Source organism: Rousettus aegyptiacus, unplaced genomic scaffold (assembly GCF_014176215.1).
Source record: "Rousettus aegyptiacus isolate mRouAeg1 unplaced genomic scaffold, mRouAeg1.p scaffold_m13_p_3, whole genome shotgun sequence".
NCBI lineage: Eukaryota > Metazoa > Chordata > Mammalia > Chiroptera > Pteropodidae > Rousettus > Rousettus aegyptiacus.
Window position 1 is genome coordinate 9,942,261 of NW_023416306.1, and position 16,367 is coordinate 9,958,627.

Sequence of the window (16,367 nt, forward strand, 5' to 3'; positions counted from 1 at the left end):
TTGAATAACCAACTCAGCTATGTTCCACCGTAGAGTGTATGGAAACTTTAAAACGGAAATTACTGGGCAGATGGTGGTGGTGGTGAGCCAGAGGTGGTCCCTTGAAAAATGACCTCGGGCTAGACTTTGTAGGCTTAGTAATATTTCACCAAGCAGGTGGGGCAGGGGGGGAGGTAGGGGGAACACCCTGACTGAGTACCTCCTCTACCTTCATGAAATCCCACTCTGTCCTAACAGCCTTTCTCTGTGGATTCTATGGTCCCTGCATTATATTTGAGGCACTAACTTGCTGGAGACTTCTTAACTAGAGAACGTCACAGTGGAAGGAATGGTAAGGAATAGCTTACTCTAACCTCTTAGAGCACTTAATACATTCCAGACACAGTGCTGTAGGTATGTTACAATCTAGGACCGTTATTGTCACCACTTTACAGATAAGAAAACTGAGGCAGAGTCCTTAGAGAATTTACCCAAGGTCACACAGCTAGATGAGGTAGGTAGGGACCTCTATGAAGGACATTGAACACCATACTGAAGACACTATTAGGGAGTCGTGGAAATTAGATGGTTTGGAAAATTGGGGGTTTAGATCACTTTGGCAGTATTGTGAGATAAAGCCAGATGGCAGGTGAACAATCTGGGTAAGAAGTGTTTAGAACGTGGCAAAAGCGAGGGTGGAGGAAAAGAGATGAATTTGGAGAGTAGGAGAGAGCAATTGACAGGATTGGTTGTGGAGGGAGTGCGTTAGACGACGACACGTCGTCGTGGATTAAGTTTGACTTAGAATCCCAGACCTCTTTGGTGAGAACATATTTACGAAACATGTTAGGTTGTATAAGCCCCGGAGTGACCATTGAGATCATGAAGAACAACTGTGGATAGTTGATCTAGACAAAGGAGAGGAAACTTAAATGAAATTCCATGAAGATTTTATTTCCTTTATTCTTAATAGCTCTTGAAATAATTATCATGTGAAGGCTACAATTTTTTATATATATATATATAATCAAAAGCTTCACAGTGCAGTGGTTCCAGATTTCTCTGCACATTACAATCCCCTAAGGATCTTTTAAAAATCTCAGCTCACACTCCAGACCGATTAAATCACAATCTCTAGAGGTGGGACCAAGGCATCAGTACTTTCGAAGCTCTCCAGATGCTTCCAATGCACACAAAAGTTTGGACACCACTGCCATTATGAATAAATGGGTTTGGGTCTGCACCCAGGGGCATTAAAAACACGCATTGTCAAATGTTCAGGTCCATATAGTTTTCAGAGACTCATTCAACAAAAATTTTTTGAGTCAATGCACTAGGCAATAGGGATATAGGAGTGAACTATTCTGTAACTTCATGAAACTTGGAGAGGTAGACAAGAAGTAAAAGGTGAATTTAGATCATGAGGAGTAATACGACCAGAATAAATATGATGCAACCAGATGATGAGATTTTGTAAGGTGGGAGTGGTAATTCTAGATAGGGACAGTCTACTGAGCATCTCCTTTGGGATCTCTGATAAATTTAACATGTCTGAATCTGAGCTTCTGGTATTGCCCACACCCTAAACAGCATCTCCAGTCCTCCCCATTTCAGTTACTTCCTCCTTGACTGCTCACACCTAGTCCAGCAGCAAGTCCTGTCCGTTCTCCCTAGCTTCAAAATACATTCAGAATTTTACCACTTCTCACCACCTAGATTCAAGCCATAATTCTCTCACCTGAACTGTGATGGCTTCCCATTCTCCCTGCTTCTGCCCTTGCCTCCTTTCATCATAATCCCACCACAGCAGCCCAAGTGTGATCCCATCAAAACGATCGTTTCACTGCTGTGTTCAGCCCCTCCAAATGCTTCTCACATCACTAAGAGTGAAAACCAGTCTTGTCATTGATGGTTTGCTCACTGTGCCCCACCCCACTGGCTGCTTAGGGCTTCGCCACGCCAGGAATGCTCCCGCTGCAGAGCTTTTACATTTGCTGTTTTTTAAGGATAGAGGGCTTCCCCTCCACTCATTGGATACCTTCATGGCTAGATCTCTCTCAGGTCTTTACTCAAAAGTCAACCTTAGAATTGGATGGAGAGTAATGGGACAGGAGGTGCTATTTACAATAGGTATTTTACCCGAGACTGGATGAGATCAACTGAAGTCTTTTCTTTAAACTATATTCTGAAATAATTATACATTCACAGGAAGTTGCAAAGATAATACAATGAGGACCCACGTACCCTTCAGGCAACTCCCCAATGGTTGCCTCATCTCACATAACTATAACAATATCAAAAATAAGAAATTGCCATTAGTAACAATCTGCAGACCTTATTCAGATTTCACTGGCTTCCCATGTCCTCTGTGTGTGTGCAGAACTGTGTGGGTATGTATATGTAGTTCTCTGTAGTTTTATCACAACTAGATTTGTGGAACCACCACTGCTATCAAGATAACAGAACTGAAAAAAAAAAAAAAGTAACAGAATTGTTCCATCACCTCCACAATGCCTTGTGCTACCCCTTTATATTCACATCCTTCTCCTCCCTTAACCTTATTCTCCCATCTCTAATCCCTTTGGCAACCACTGATCCGGTCTCCAAAATGTTGTCATTTTGAGAATGCTATATAAAGAAAGTCATACAGACTGTAACCTTTTGAGGTTGCCTTTTCTTACTCAGTATAATTCCCTTGAGATCCATCCAAATTGTTGCATATATTAATAGTTTGTTCCTCTTTTTTGCCGAGCAGTATACCATGGTGTGGATGTACCATATTTTGTTGAAACATTCACGTATCGAAGAACATTTGGGTCGTTTCGAATTTTTGGCTATTATAAATAAAGCCGCTGTGAACATCTGTATACATATTTTTGTGCAAACATAAGTTTTCCTGTTTCTGATATATTTTTTGAGCACATAAATTAGTGTACTTTGTCTGCCTCTGAAGGAAATGAATAGACTATAAGGTCTTAACTTGAAAATGAACAAATTTCTTTAAAATATGACTTGCCAAAACAGATAAGGAAATTGAAATAACTCTTGTATTAGGTATGTATTGTCACATAACGAATTACCCCACAACTTAGTGACTTAACACAGCAACATTTATTATCTCTCACTTTCTGTATGTCAGGGAATCTGCACATGACTTAGGTCTCCCACAGGCTGCAGTCTAGGCGCCGGCTGGCACTGCGGTCATCTCAACAGCTCTCCTGGGGAGGGGTCTGCTTCCAAGCTCACGTCCCTGATTGTTGGCAGGATTCAGTTCCTCCAGCAGCGTCGGAATGAAGGCTTCAGTTTTTGTTGGCTGAAGGCTGCCCTCAGTTCCTTGCCACGTGAGCCACCTGAAGGGCAGCTCACAATCAATATGGTAGCCTGGCTCATCTGAGCAGCAAGCAAGAAGAACCTGAGACTGAAGGGGACTGAGGACTAAGAAGAGATGGAAGTTGTGGGGAAGGGGGTGGAGAGAAAGAGGGAGAGAGAAGGGCGAGAGCTATAAAGAACTCACAATCTTTTATAACCAAATCTAAGAGGCAACATCCCATCATTTTTCTCTTTATTCCTTAGAAGCAAGTCACTAGATCCACTTCATACTCAAGGACTGATACAGCTCCCCAAGCCCCTGCCTCCTGGTATCTGTGCCTGTATGTAACCTCTCTCTGTGTGCGGACTGGACCTAGTGACTTTTTGTCTCCAGTTGGGAGCAAGAAACCATGTAGTGGATTATCCAGGGAATGTATAATATAAAGAATTGTTAAATTATTAAGCATTAAATAATAAATTATTTGATGATTATTATTCAAATCTAATAAACGAGTGACTTTAAGGTAAAAAGAAATTCCACATGGTCTCCTATGGCTTAGAGAGAGTACCTAAGGAAGGACAAACTTGGAAAGGCTGCGGTTCAGATCTCATTGAAGAAGGTGAAGTTTAGCCCACTTCAGCAGACAAGTTTGCTGGTTGCCCCAGCTGGAACTGGTTGCTGGCCAGTAGAAAGCAAATCTCTGGGCCACAGGTGAGCTGCACAGGACTCTGTGGAGGGAACTGGTACCAGAGCAGACAGGTAGCCTTTGGGTGCCAATGTAGGCAGGAGCCTTCAGGGCACCGATTTCCCTGTTGAGAGAGGGTCATGGGAAAATTATTGCTGAGCCAGACTGAGGTCGCATGGTCCTCAAGGCAACACATATGCTGCACCAGATGCCTGGGGAAGAGCCCCACTGGATTCTTTATAGCCATACCATCGACCACTGCCCCTCCAGTGCCCTCTCCTGAGAAAGCTTATCATTCGTTGCAAAGCTTTGCTCATTGCGAAGTACAAAAACTTAAAGGAATTCTATCCATTATTGCAAAAAGCAAGAAGCGTGAATTGGGAGCTGAGAGGCAATAAATTTATTGGCACAGGATCCATTTTAGAAGCCGCCTACAATAGCCTTCTACCTACAAAAGAAATTGAATTTATTATGAAAACCTTTCCGCAAAGGAAACTCTGGGCCCAGATGAGTTCACAGGTGAATTCTATTATACACTTGAGGGAAAAATAACACTAATTTTTACAGAAACTCAGAAAATGGAGGAGAAGGGAACTTCTAACTAGTTTTATTAGACTAATATAACTCTGGTACTAAAACCTGATAATGGCATTACAAAATAAAGTCACAGATCAATATTTTTGGAACAGAATAGGTAATACTTCCAGATGATTAAAAATTAACATATAATATTATAGTCTCCCACTCCTTTCAGCTGCTGTTCAAAGTAATTTTTTCTTATATATTTTTCAATAATTTTCTTTATGCATATATAAGCAAACGATATTTGTATTTTCAATGCAAAAGACAGGAAACATATATAATGTTCTCCACTTGGCTTTTTTAAGAAAACTAAATAATATATTCATGCAAATATATCTATAGTGGAATTGCTTAAAGATATATGTTTTTGTAGTATTGATTGATATTTCTCATTTGCCATCTGTAAGATCTGTATCCATTTACAGTCTTACCAGCAATGTATTCCCCGCGGTCTCACTGTTATGAAACTTTTTTGCTCATTAGCAATCTGAATGGTGGAGAATGGTATCTGAGAGGATTTTTTTTTGGAGATGAGAACTAGGAAAACATTAATATGCTGGCGAAAGTAAGCCTGAATATGCAGAAAGGAGAGAGAGAGGAGATGCTACAGGAGCTGAGTCCTTTAAAAGGCTGGAGGAGTGGGATCCACTGCACCAGTGAGTCATTTAATAGGTACAGATCGGGGGAGTTGTTGGTATACTGAGGGTAGACTCAAGTGCAAGTCTCTTTTGGTTGCTTCTATTTTTTTCAGGGGAAATAGGCATCAAGGTCATAAGCTGAGCTAGGAGAGGGGAAGGAGTGTTGAAGATCTGAGAGAAGAGATATGAATTGCTTCTCCTAGAGAGTGGGAGAAGACCTGGAGGAGGAATAAGGATTGTTGGGCAGTACCGATGACCCACCGATGACCTTGTGGACTGCAACCTTAAACTTAAAAGTGAATTTTGAAGGACAAGAAACCACCATGGGTGGTAGACGGGGTATAGGGGGGTCAAATATGTGGTGACAGAAAGAAACCTAACTATGGGAGATGAACACAGTGTAAAGATATATATGTTTTGCTGTTAAAGTGTACAGCTGAAGCTTGTTGGATTTCGTTAACCCATGTTGCCATAAAAACAAATTAATTAAAAAAGAAAAAAGAAAAAGAAACCATAATGAGCGGAGAAGACCCCTCCTTCAGGATGATGTGAGTAAAAACACAATTAAAAGCAAAGTGTTCAACTAGTATTTATTTAACAAATACTTAGGGAGACTCTCCTATGCAGAGGCACCATTGCTGGGTGCTAATTTGTCACTTAAAGTAGATCACAAGCATATTCAAGTCGGCTGTTAATGCGAACAAAAATATAGAAAGTCACCATAGGATGAATTGTCCTTAAATTTGGGGAGATGGCGAGGGAGAGTGGTGGGGGATGGGGTTTCTAATTCAACGACTCAGAAAAATATGCACATATACAAATTTGCAGACAATTTCAGGTGGTCTTAGAACCCCAACTTAAGAATCACTCCCTTAAATTGAGAACCCGATATTAAACAGTGTAATTGTTTCAGTATATTTTGAATGATTAAATTTACACTAAGCTCTAGGAGTTATTTCATGGTTTTGTATTGGCCATCTCAATAATAACTCAGAATTTGAAATTATTTTAGGTTTTTAAAAAGTCGCAAAAATAGTATAGACTTCCCCCGTCCTCCTTACCCAGAACCCCCAAAGGTTAACATCTTATAGAACCGTAGTACAATTATCAAAACTACTGATACACTATAATTGTTAAACAGATCTTATTCAAATTTCCGTTGTCCCATTCACGTTTGTTTCTGTTCTAGGATCCAATTTAGGATTTCACGTTGCGTTTAGTTACCACAGATCTGGCATTTTTGTTGGTGTTTCTAATTTTAATCTTAGGGCTGTGCGTCCTTCGGCAAAGTATTCAGTGTCTCTGATTCTGTCTTACTAGAAGTGATAGAATACGCGTGGAACGGTTTCGGAAACTTCAAAAGTAACTGAATTTCTTTCATTGCTCAAAGCTGGGCATATACTAAGTAGCTTTTCGTTCAAAGTAAATAAAAAACAAAGCGAATGGAGCGTAATACTATTGCTGAGGTGTTTTGTCCCAAAATGGGACCCGTAGCCGCTCCCTCGGCCACCCACAGAGCCTTGCTCTAATTGGACAGCGTCTGTCTGCCCTGCCGCAGGAAGGCTGTCTCATTGGTCCACACAGGAAGGCTGTCTCATTGGTCCGCGCAGTCGGGACTCCGGCGGCTCTTCGCCAAGGGTTCCAGGCGCCGACCCACTTCTCTTCCTCCTACAGAGCGCTCCCTTTCTTGCCAAGTGCCCAGAGCTGCCAGCCCGAAGGGATCCGGACTGACCTAGGCCGGGTAACAGCGCTGAGTTCAGCGGGGAAGGAGCGGCGGGCATGGAATACGGGTGGGAGGTGGTGGAATACGGGTAGTGGGGGAGCCTGCTTTGTCCGCGCGCCCCCTCGACCTCCGGCGTCTCCGCCGATTTCCCCGCCTCCTCCGCTGCCTCCACCACCATTGGCCTGTCCCACAAAAGTTCCTTGCACCCCGCCAGCTCCCCGCCGCCCCTCCTTTGGCCCCTTCCTCACCTCCCCTCAGTGGGCCCGCCTCCTCTGGGAGCTGCTCTCCTGGCCCCGCCCTCGACCTCCACCCCTCTCTGGGGGTCCGTGCTGGCCCCGCCTCCTCCGGCATCTCCTCCGCGGGCCCCGCCCTCACTAAGCGCTACCCCACCCAGTCGCGCTCTGCCCGCAGTGCATCGCCCTGGCCCGTCCACGCCTGTATAAGTTTCATTCTGCTACCCCTCCTGATACCTGCTCTCTTCTCTCAATTAACCCTGCCTCCTGTGCACCCCGCTGTCCACCTGACTCCCGGGGTCCCCGCATTCCTCCATCGATCCAGGCCGTCTCCGTATGGACTTAGCAAATTGTTCAGAGGCCTGGTGCTGGGCATTGGAGATCCGTGCTTTCTAGAGCTCGCTGCCCTGTAAGAGAGTCACTTTGTAACGGAGTGAAATAGGCCTGATGATGAGTCTTTGATGAAGGAAGCATGGCATTGCCAGGCTTAGTGGAAGGAGTGCTAGTTTTCATGCTAGTTTTCACCATCCCTCCTGGATCTGCAAGCAGACCTGTGAGGGCGTAAGCTGTGATTCTCTCCTCAAATGCCCCAACTGCTTCTGATGCAAATCTTGGCTCTAACCGTGTCCTTTAAACTCTTGGAAATTAGTAAAATCTAGCCATGGGCTCTTCTTTTAACCAAGATCGGTAGGGCTTCAAAGCCCATCCATCCAAACCCTCAGTGTACTGACTGGGTTGAAGGCAAGAGACAAGTGACTGCCTTCGTGACTCAGAATCTTTCTCCTGATGCTTCCTTTTGGAGTTTTTCTTGAGGATTCTTACCCAGATTTTTCGTTAACAGCAGTCTTAGTCAATGGGAAAACCTAAACATATGTGTAGGTAAAACCTCCAGTCAATAGGTGTATTTCTCCAAGTCCCTGCACTAGGACAGTATCCCTTATTCAGTAGACAGTGACTGATACGTTCCGTCTTTTGTAGTCAGGTATCTCTGGGGTCTGACTCCAGCTCCACAATTTGCTGTAAAGTTTGGCAAAGATACTTCCCTTATCTGAGCCTCAATTTTACCTTCTGCAAAAAGAGCATGATTAACCCTATCACACAGAGTCATCCTATGGATTTGTTGAGATCCTGCTTATGAAAAAGAAATCACTTTTAGGGTCCTGTAAATAGTAGGATCTCAGCATAAGTGATTCAAGTCCGTCTTATTCAAACCAGCGAAGAGCCTGATATATTGCCCTCTCCCAGGCACCATGACGACCTTGGATGATAAGCTGCTGGGAGAAAAGCTGCAGTACTATTACAGCAGCAGTGAGGATGAGGACAGCGACCACGAGGACAAGGACAGAGGCAGAGGTACCCTGGCTGGCAATTCAATACCTGCAGATGCGGAGTTGGCAGGCGAAGGCATCTCAGTTAACACAGGTACTGGAAATCCCTGAGCTCTAGGAACAGGTTTAAAAAATGTCTATTATATATGTATCAGTTGAAGTCTGATTGCTTCTAATTCTAGTCCCACTTCCAGAGATAACCTAGTGCTGTCATTTCACCGCATTTTTCTAGCCATTTTGCAGTACCATACACATGTGTATGCATAGCAACATTGTAAGGAACACAAACTGGCCTGGGTTTGAATCCAGCTTCTCAAATTAGTAGTTGTTTGGTATACATAAATCATAGGTGTGAGTATATTGGTAATATAAATTTCTAGAAATGGCATTTTTACATTTTAGTAATTTCAAATTGCCGTGAAGTTGTGGTGGCATTGGTTTATCATTTAACCAGAGATACTATATCTCTCCATATACTTGCCCTTCTACTGTGTTATCTTACCTTTTGATCTTAGCCAAGGGTGACAAATGGTAACTCATTGTAGTTTTATTTTCTCTTTTTAAGAGTGACTTTGAGCTTCTTTTCATAATTTTAGGAGATATTTTTGTAACCTTTGCTCATTTTTAAATTGGGTGGTTGGTCTTTTTCTTCTTAGGGAACTATATATTAAGGAAATTAATCTCTGGTACGAGTCGTAATTATTTCTACCAATTCATTGTTTTCTTTTACTTTATTATCTTTTCCCGGCAAAAAAATTTTATTATTATGTACTTAAAAGCATTATCGTATAGTTTCTTAATTTTGTTTCTTACTAAAAGGCCTTTTTTTTTACTTCAGGATTTAAAAAACTCTCCCATGTGTTTTTATGATTTCATCTTTTCTATACTTAAATATCTATTCACTCATTGATTTGTCTTTTACTGTACTTTATCACACTGTTTTTAATTATTATGCTGTTACATGTTTCAGTATCTGGCAGGGCTAGTTTCTCCTCAATACTCTGCAATGTCATTCTTTTCTAACTTTTTTTTTCTTATTTTTCCAAAGCAATTTTAAGAGCATATACACTTATGTGCAATCACAGATTTTCATTGGGACTGCATTAAATATATAGATTAATTTAGAGATAATTGGCACCTTTGTGCGATGTTGGGTCTCCCTAGTCAGGAATACGGTATTGCCTTTCCATTTATTCGGGTCTTTCTTAGTGTTTCTTGGTAGCATTTTAAAGTTTTCTTTACATAGATGTTTATTATCTTTTTTGGTGGTAACAAAAGACCTTCACATCTGTTGGCTTGTGACAACAAAGGTTTATTTCTCAATCATGTTACGTGCTGCCTGTATGCATCAGCAGCATCTCTGCTTCATGTATCCTCTCTAGGAACGAGGCTGAAAGATACACTACTTTCATGACTAAGTGTAGGGAACAAGAGGGGCTGTTGGAGACATGTAATAGCTCATAATTTTTTTTGCTCAGAATCCATTGGCTAAAGAAAGTCGTATGGCCAAGCCCAACATCAGTGGGCTAGGGATACATGTACCCATCCCACAGGAGGTCCTATAAATCACATGTCAAGGTGCAGGCATTTATGGCATGGGGCAGGTAGGTGTGGGGTTAGTTTGAATAACAGGACAACCTACCATCATGTTAAAAAATTCATATCATACAGAAGTGTAGAAAGAAAAAAGTGAAAGTTCTTTGTTATCAGTCCTCTCATGTCCTGCCACTTAGAGACAACCACTGTTAATAGTGTATACGTCTTTCTAACCCTTTTTCTGTGAACATTCAAATGTATGCATGTATATAAATATCTGTAAATACTTATACATACACATACAGTTCTCTTTCTAAAAATCAGAGGCTCATACCATGATACCTGTATTTTGTTCTCTCTCTTTCTTTTTTTAAAAACCTAATATATTTGAACATCTTTCATGGCAGGAAGCATAGCTACTTCATTCTTTCTAAGAGTTGCTTTACTTCCCTTTGAGTAGGTGAATCATTATTTAATACATCTCCTAATATTAGACCGTAGTTGGCCCTTTAATTATTGCAAGCCACGCCGCAGTGGACATTACAGTGTGTACACCACGCTGCCCTGTGTGAGTGTCACCGTGCAGTCGGAGCGAGCTTTAGACAGGTGTGAGCTGGTCCATCGCTTTACCCATTCTTCTCGGTCACCTCCATGTTCACCCCCAAACCAGGTCCAAAAGGTGTGATCAATGACTGGCGCCGCTTCAAACAGTTGGAGACAGAGCAAAGGGAGGAGCAATGCCGGGAGATGGAAAGGCTGATCAAGAAGCTGTCAATGACCTGCAGGTCCCATCTGGATGAAGAGGAGGAGCAGCAGAAACAGAAGGACCTCCAGGAGAAGATCAGTGGGAAGGTAATTCGCAGCACCCAGGCTTTTTCCTCAGAAGCTGCCCTGGCTGCTGGAACTGGGGTTAGTGATTCAAGAGGTGTAGGGTGTTTGATTTGGCCTCGAGAAGCTGTGCGATGCCGAAGAGAGTCATCGCTGAAACACACACTTTGGTTTGAATCTCAGCTCTGCCACTAGTGACCGTGGGGATGTTTTGGGGATGTCTCTTCCGTTCTGAATCTGGCTTTTCATTGGTTAGATGAGGTCAGTATCCCTCCCTCACAGGGCAGTGTACCCACTGCCCATTTTAGTGCCTTGCCCATCGAAAGTGTTCAGTAAATAGAGATTTCTTGTCCTTTATTAAACTCTTAACCTTGGGCAAGAAGTAACCCTTTGAGGTTAGTGATAATATATTTTATAGATGATGAAAGTGATGCTTAGACATGGTAGGGAATTTGCTTAGGGTCATGCAATGAGTAAAAGCTAATAGGAACTTGAATTCTAACCCAGGTTTTTCTCCTCTGCCCATGATGCTGCTCTGTTTTACTGGAAGCCTATTTATACGAATTTATTCTAATGAGGCAATACAGTAGAAACAAATAGACACTCTGGAAAGTATATGGAACTAGGTCCCTGACACTCTTCCCAGTATCAAAAGGACCCACTCTCCCCCACCCCGTGCCCTCTGACCATGGATGCATGTCGAGGAGGTCATTTGGCTACGGCCCAAAGCAGCTCTTGGCTGGAAATACCAGCCAGGATCAGGGAACAGATAAGAGGATTAAGTGAGGAGCCATTCACCTTGATCAGAAGGATGATTTCAGGGCATTAGACTCAAGAAAAAAAAGATCATAACAGCTCAGAAAAGAGCTGCTTTGGTAGGCAGAGGCAGAGTGGAAAGCTGTGAGACAGCATGAAGATTGGGAATGATAAGTAAAACTGCATTCAGAATGGTTCTGGGTGTGATGCAGTAACCTCAGTTCTGATCTGGTGTGGTCCCCTGGCCCTCACCTCGTAATCTTTGCGGGGTTAGGCAGAGCCAGGCTTTATACGGGAGCAGGGCTGTCTCTGCTACACTAGGGCAGGAGAAGAGAGACTTGTAACTTAAGCCGGCTGCAGGGAAATGTGCCCACTGCTCACAGTGCTTCCTTATATTGAGATGAGAGACCAGATGAAGCAACATGTCACGTGATCACATGGGCAGTCTTGAGACAGGCTCTTTTTGTCCTGCTGAACTCTCTGCAGTAGAACAGACCAGAAAGCTGCCCGAATGCCAGAAATAGGGGAGTAGTTACGCAAAATATGGCACTTGATATATAACTTTATAAAAAATATTTGGAAACATGAAATATATATGATAAAAGCAAGTTATAGCTTAATTGGTATACCCACAACTGCTGCTGTAAAAGCAAAATCCATTTTAGCATGTGACCATGTGCGTATTATGTGTCTGTGCAGGGTGTGTGTGTTCAGGGCAGGGATTATGAGTATTATTTTTACAGTTCCTTAATGTCCTGTTGTCTTTTCAACAAAACAAAAGAGTAAAATAATTAACCCATTGTCAGGACTGACAACAATAAAAAAGCTCGTGAAGTGATGTTATCCAGCGCGCTCCGTTTGAATTGAGAAGTAATATTGATAGTAGTTAAGAGCCTGGGCTTTTTAAAAAAAATCTCGTTTCAATCCCACACTTAACACTTGTTACCTGTGTGAACCTGTGCAAGTAATCTCAAGTCTCAGAACCTCATTAGTAAAGTGGGAGTAATAAAAGTTTCTTCCCAATGCAGTTGGCATGAGAATTCAGTGAGATGCGATGTGTGTAGAGCGCTTAGCATGGGGCCGCCTAAACATGCGGTGCATGTTGACTGTTATCGCAAGTATTCAGTGTGTTTCCTGTGCTCCCCTGCTGGTCCCCCTTCAGATGACTCTGAAGGAGTTTTCCATGATGAATGAGGACCAGGACGACGAAGAGTTTCTGCGGCAGTACCGGAAGCAGAGAATGGAAGAGATGCAGCAGCAGCTTCACAGGGGGCCCCAATTCAGGCAGGTTTTCGAGATCCCCAGTGGAGAAGGGTTTTTAGACATGATCGATAAAGAACAGAAAAGCACGCTCATCATGGTCCACATCTACGAGGACGGCATTCCGGGGACCGACGCCATGCACGGTTGCATGATCTGCCTTGCTGCGGAGTACCCAGCTGTCAAATTCTGCCGGGTGAAGAGCTCGGTTATCGGCGCCAGCAGTCGGTTCACCAGCAGTGCCCTTCCTGCCCTGCTCATCTACAAGGGAGGCGAATTGATTGGCAATTTTGTTCGAGTCACTGACCAGCTGGGGGAAGATTTCTTTGCTGTGGACCTTGAAGCTTTTCTACAGGAATTTGGTTTGCTCCCAGAAAAAGAAGTCTTGGTGCTGACATCTCTGCATAACTCCGCCACCTGTCACAGTGAGGATAGTGATTTGGAAATAGATTGAACTAATAATCTAGTGGCCTAGATTTCTCATTGTTGGGGCTGGAAGACGCATGTCTGTGTGTTTATTTTTGTTCCTTCCCATGTCTTCTGGCTTTGAAGCTATTCTTTGTAGTCTCTTTTATTATACGTAAAGTCAAGAAATCCTTAGATTAAATCAAAATGCTGAATCACCTTGTGGCTAGCAATAAAGTGACTTAAAATCGTATAAACAGGAAACCAGGCTTTTGGACTGTTTACTTAAAATTCTCCAGCATGACATCCTTGTTGTGTTTTCCAGTCAGTATTTACATGGCATCCTAAAGACAGTGTCCTGGAAATTGTCTTCAGATGATCTCAGAGGGCTCTGCCAGGTCTGTTGTTGGTGTGTTATTTGCAACATAAATTGTGCATTTCCTTCTTCAAATGATTGTACGTTATATTTACTTATAATCAGATCCATAGTCTAAGAAGGCAGTTAAACCCCCCTGCCATCCCGAGACCCTGTTCTTTACCAGAGTCTTGTTTTAAGGTTCCAGGTGGCATATGTTTACCTCATCAAGTGGGGTGCCCTTTGCTGTTGGAGTTGATGCCCCCCTCAAGCATTGTGATGTCTAGTGTAGGAGCAAGGATGATGCTGACTGCCCTGTTGATGCTAGAGGACCAGTTTGACTTCCAAATCAGAGCTGGCTGCGGCTAGAAAGCCCTTTTTACAGGAGGGTCTTTAAAATCATACTCCTTTCTCTGTCTCTTTTATTCAACAAGGTAATTTTTTGTTTAATGAAGATTTTTAAAAACTTCCCTTCTGAGATTTTTTTTGTAGATGTAGACATTTTGTTTGTTGTTAAGTAAAAACAGTGGGATCATTCTGAGCATACTGTTTTATAGTATGGTCAGCCAATATAGCAAACTTTTTTTCATGTTCTTAAATACTCTTCTACAACATTTTTTAAATGGCTATTGATATTCCATTGAATAGATGTCCTGTAATTTGCTTGGTGGTTGTCTCTTAAAAAGAAAACAGCACAGACTTTTTATTATAAAAGTAATAGACACTCATTTTAGAAAATAAAATGTAATAAAAATTATTAAGCTAAAAAGAGATTTCAAAAGCCTTATCATTCTACCAACCAAAAATAATCTCCATTGTCATTTTAACAGGTGTCTTTCTAGTCATCTTTCTGTGTGTTTGTAATAATGATTGCTATTTGCTTTTTTCCTCTTGTTTTTTTACTTAAAAAAAATATATATTTTAAGGTCAGGGGAAATGTAATCTGGAATTAAATATTGGCTTTAAAATTCACAGTCTTTTCCTGGCTGTTTAGGAATTGACTCACTGAAGAAGGATCTTGAAAGTATCTGTTGTAGTTAATCAAAAAGAAAGCCATGTTTTTTTCTGATTAAAAAAACTCATTGTAAAGTGTGGAAATACAGAAAATTATTAAAAGTAGAGACAGTTGTCAATATTCTAGTTTATTTCCTTTCAGTCTTTTTTTTTATATTTTTAATAACATTGAGAGATTACTAAATTTAGTTATGTGTTCTGTTTTATTATATTGTAAATACTTTGACTTGTTATAAAAATTTAAATAAATAAAACACTTTGCATCTGTATTTTAGGCTGTATTTGGGATCATTCTGGAAGAGGAATCACTGGGTAATGGACAGGAACATTTAAAAATAGCTTCTACAAGCCATCTTTTGTTCTTATTGGAAATGAAAATATATTATGCTCTTACAGAATCTTGGCTTTGCCTTTCAGGAATGGAAATTCCAGAATAAAGTGAACGAGGTGGAGTCGGGAAATGCCAGCGTTAGATCTCCAACGCTTGCATCATGCCAACAGCACAGGCTCTGGGGTCAGCTCAGGGTTAAGGTTCAGTCTGTCATTGGTGGGGTCGCTTCTGGTGAGGCACCTGGTCTTCCCGATGCTCAGTTTCACCTGTGGAGTGGGGACAACAGTACCTGTCTCACAGATAGTTCTGCGTCAGCTTCATTGGGGAACCTTGCAAGAAATACACATTCTCAGGCCTCACCCTGAACCTACTGCATCAGAAATTCTGGGAGTGGCCTACTTTTTACAAGCCCTCTGGGTGATTACTAGGCAGATTCAAGTTTGAAATCTCCATCCCATGGATTAAGGTGAGTGACAGCGTTTGTCACAAAACAAGGGTTCACTTCTCTTGGTTTCCTTTTTCTTTATTTGTAAAGGAGGGGAGGACTTGAAAAAAGAGAGCATTCAGAACACTTCTCTTCCTCTTTATGTGATTCTCCTTTTTAGCCATGGAACGGAGGGGAAGGAAAGAAGCATTTGCCTATGACAAACTACGCCAGGAGTTTTCCAGATTTCACTTCCTGGAATGAAAGCCCACTAACTCGTGGACTTTGTTTTCCTCTTCATGTGTGGCATGACGCAGTATTCACCCTGGGAATGGGCTGACACGTACTATTGTTGTAGGCAAGATACTGATACCGCCATGCCTCAGTTTCCTCATCTGTGAAATGGAGATGCATAACACATCTTCACATATAATACTTAGAACACTTGTCTACAGCCATACCACCCTGAATAAGCCCCATGTCTGATCTCAGAAGCTAAGCGGGATCGGGCCTAGTTAGTACTTGGATGGGAGACCACCTAGGAAGACCAAGTACTGTAGGCGTAAAAAATAAAAAAATAAGGGATTGTAAGCTGACAAGGTCCTTGCAACCTGTGAGGTCAGCCAAGGGTTGCCTCACCTATAAAAAATAAAAATAAAAAAAATAAAAAATATTTAGAACACAGCCTTCAAATAAGTACCGTTTGTTTTTATCATCCCCAGTGCCTGCAACTGTGCCTTTCATTTGGTAAGGAATCAGTAAGAATATAATGAACATACTGGTTCATTGAATGAGACGTCCTTTCAGGGTGGGAAGCAGCAACTTTGCAAAGATGAAGAAACCAAGACTGGGCAGGGTTATGTGACTCCCAAGTTGGGCAGGGCCAGGTGTTGAAAGCAGGTCTTTGTCTAGTTCCAAAACTTGTATTTCCATGATGTCCTGTTCTTGCAGAAAGCAAAATGATCCACATAATGACAATA

At 42.0% G+C, this 16,367-nt stretch overlaps 1 protein-coding gene across 2 annotated transcripts; it reads left to right on the forward strand.

Moving 5' to 3' along the window:
• Nucleotides 1-6,780: 6,780 nt before the first annotated feature.
• Nucleotides 6,781-14,739, forward strand: PDCL (phosducin like). Of its 2 annotated transcripts, none has more exons than XM_016137459.2 (4): nt 6,781-6,935; nt 8,396-8,572; nt 10,685-10,866; nt 12,761-14,739. In XM_016137459.2, the coding sequence occupies exons 2-4, from the start codon at nt 8,401-8,403 to the stop codon at nt 13,310-13,312; spliced, it is 906 nt and encodes a 301-aa protein (XP_015992945.1). In that variant the 5' UTR covers nt 6,781-6,935; nt 8,396-8,400; the 3' UTR covers nt 13,313-14,739. The 2 variants fall into 2 exon arrangements, with proteins under 2 accessions (XP_015992945.1, XP_036073714.1); XM_036217821.1 differs by lacking the exon at nt 6,781-6,935 and adding an exon at nt 7,221-7,711.
• Nucleotides 14,740-16,367: the final 1,628 nt, after the last annotated feature.

Bases quoted from the DNA above. Each gene is read 5' to 3' on its own strand.
- PDCL (XM_016137459.2), top strand. From the start codon at position 8,401: ATGACGACCTTGGATGATAAGCTGCTGGGAGAAAAGCTGCAGTACTAT. The intron at 8,573-10,684 runs GTACTGGAAATC...CCCCCAAACCAG, and splicing joins AGGCATCTCAGTTAACACAG to GTCCAAAAGGTGTGATCAAT. The intron at 10,867-12,760 runs GTAATTCGCAGC...GTCCCCCTTCAG, and splicing joins AGGAGAAGATCAGTGGGAAG to ATGACTCTGAAGGAGTTTTC.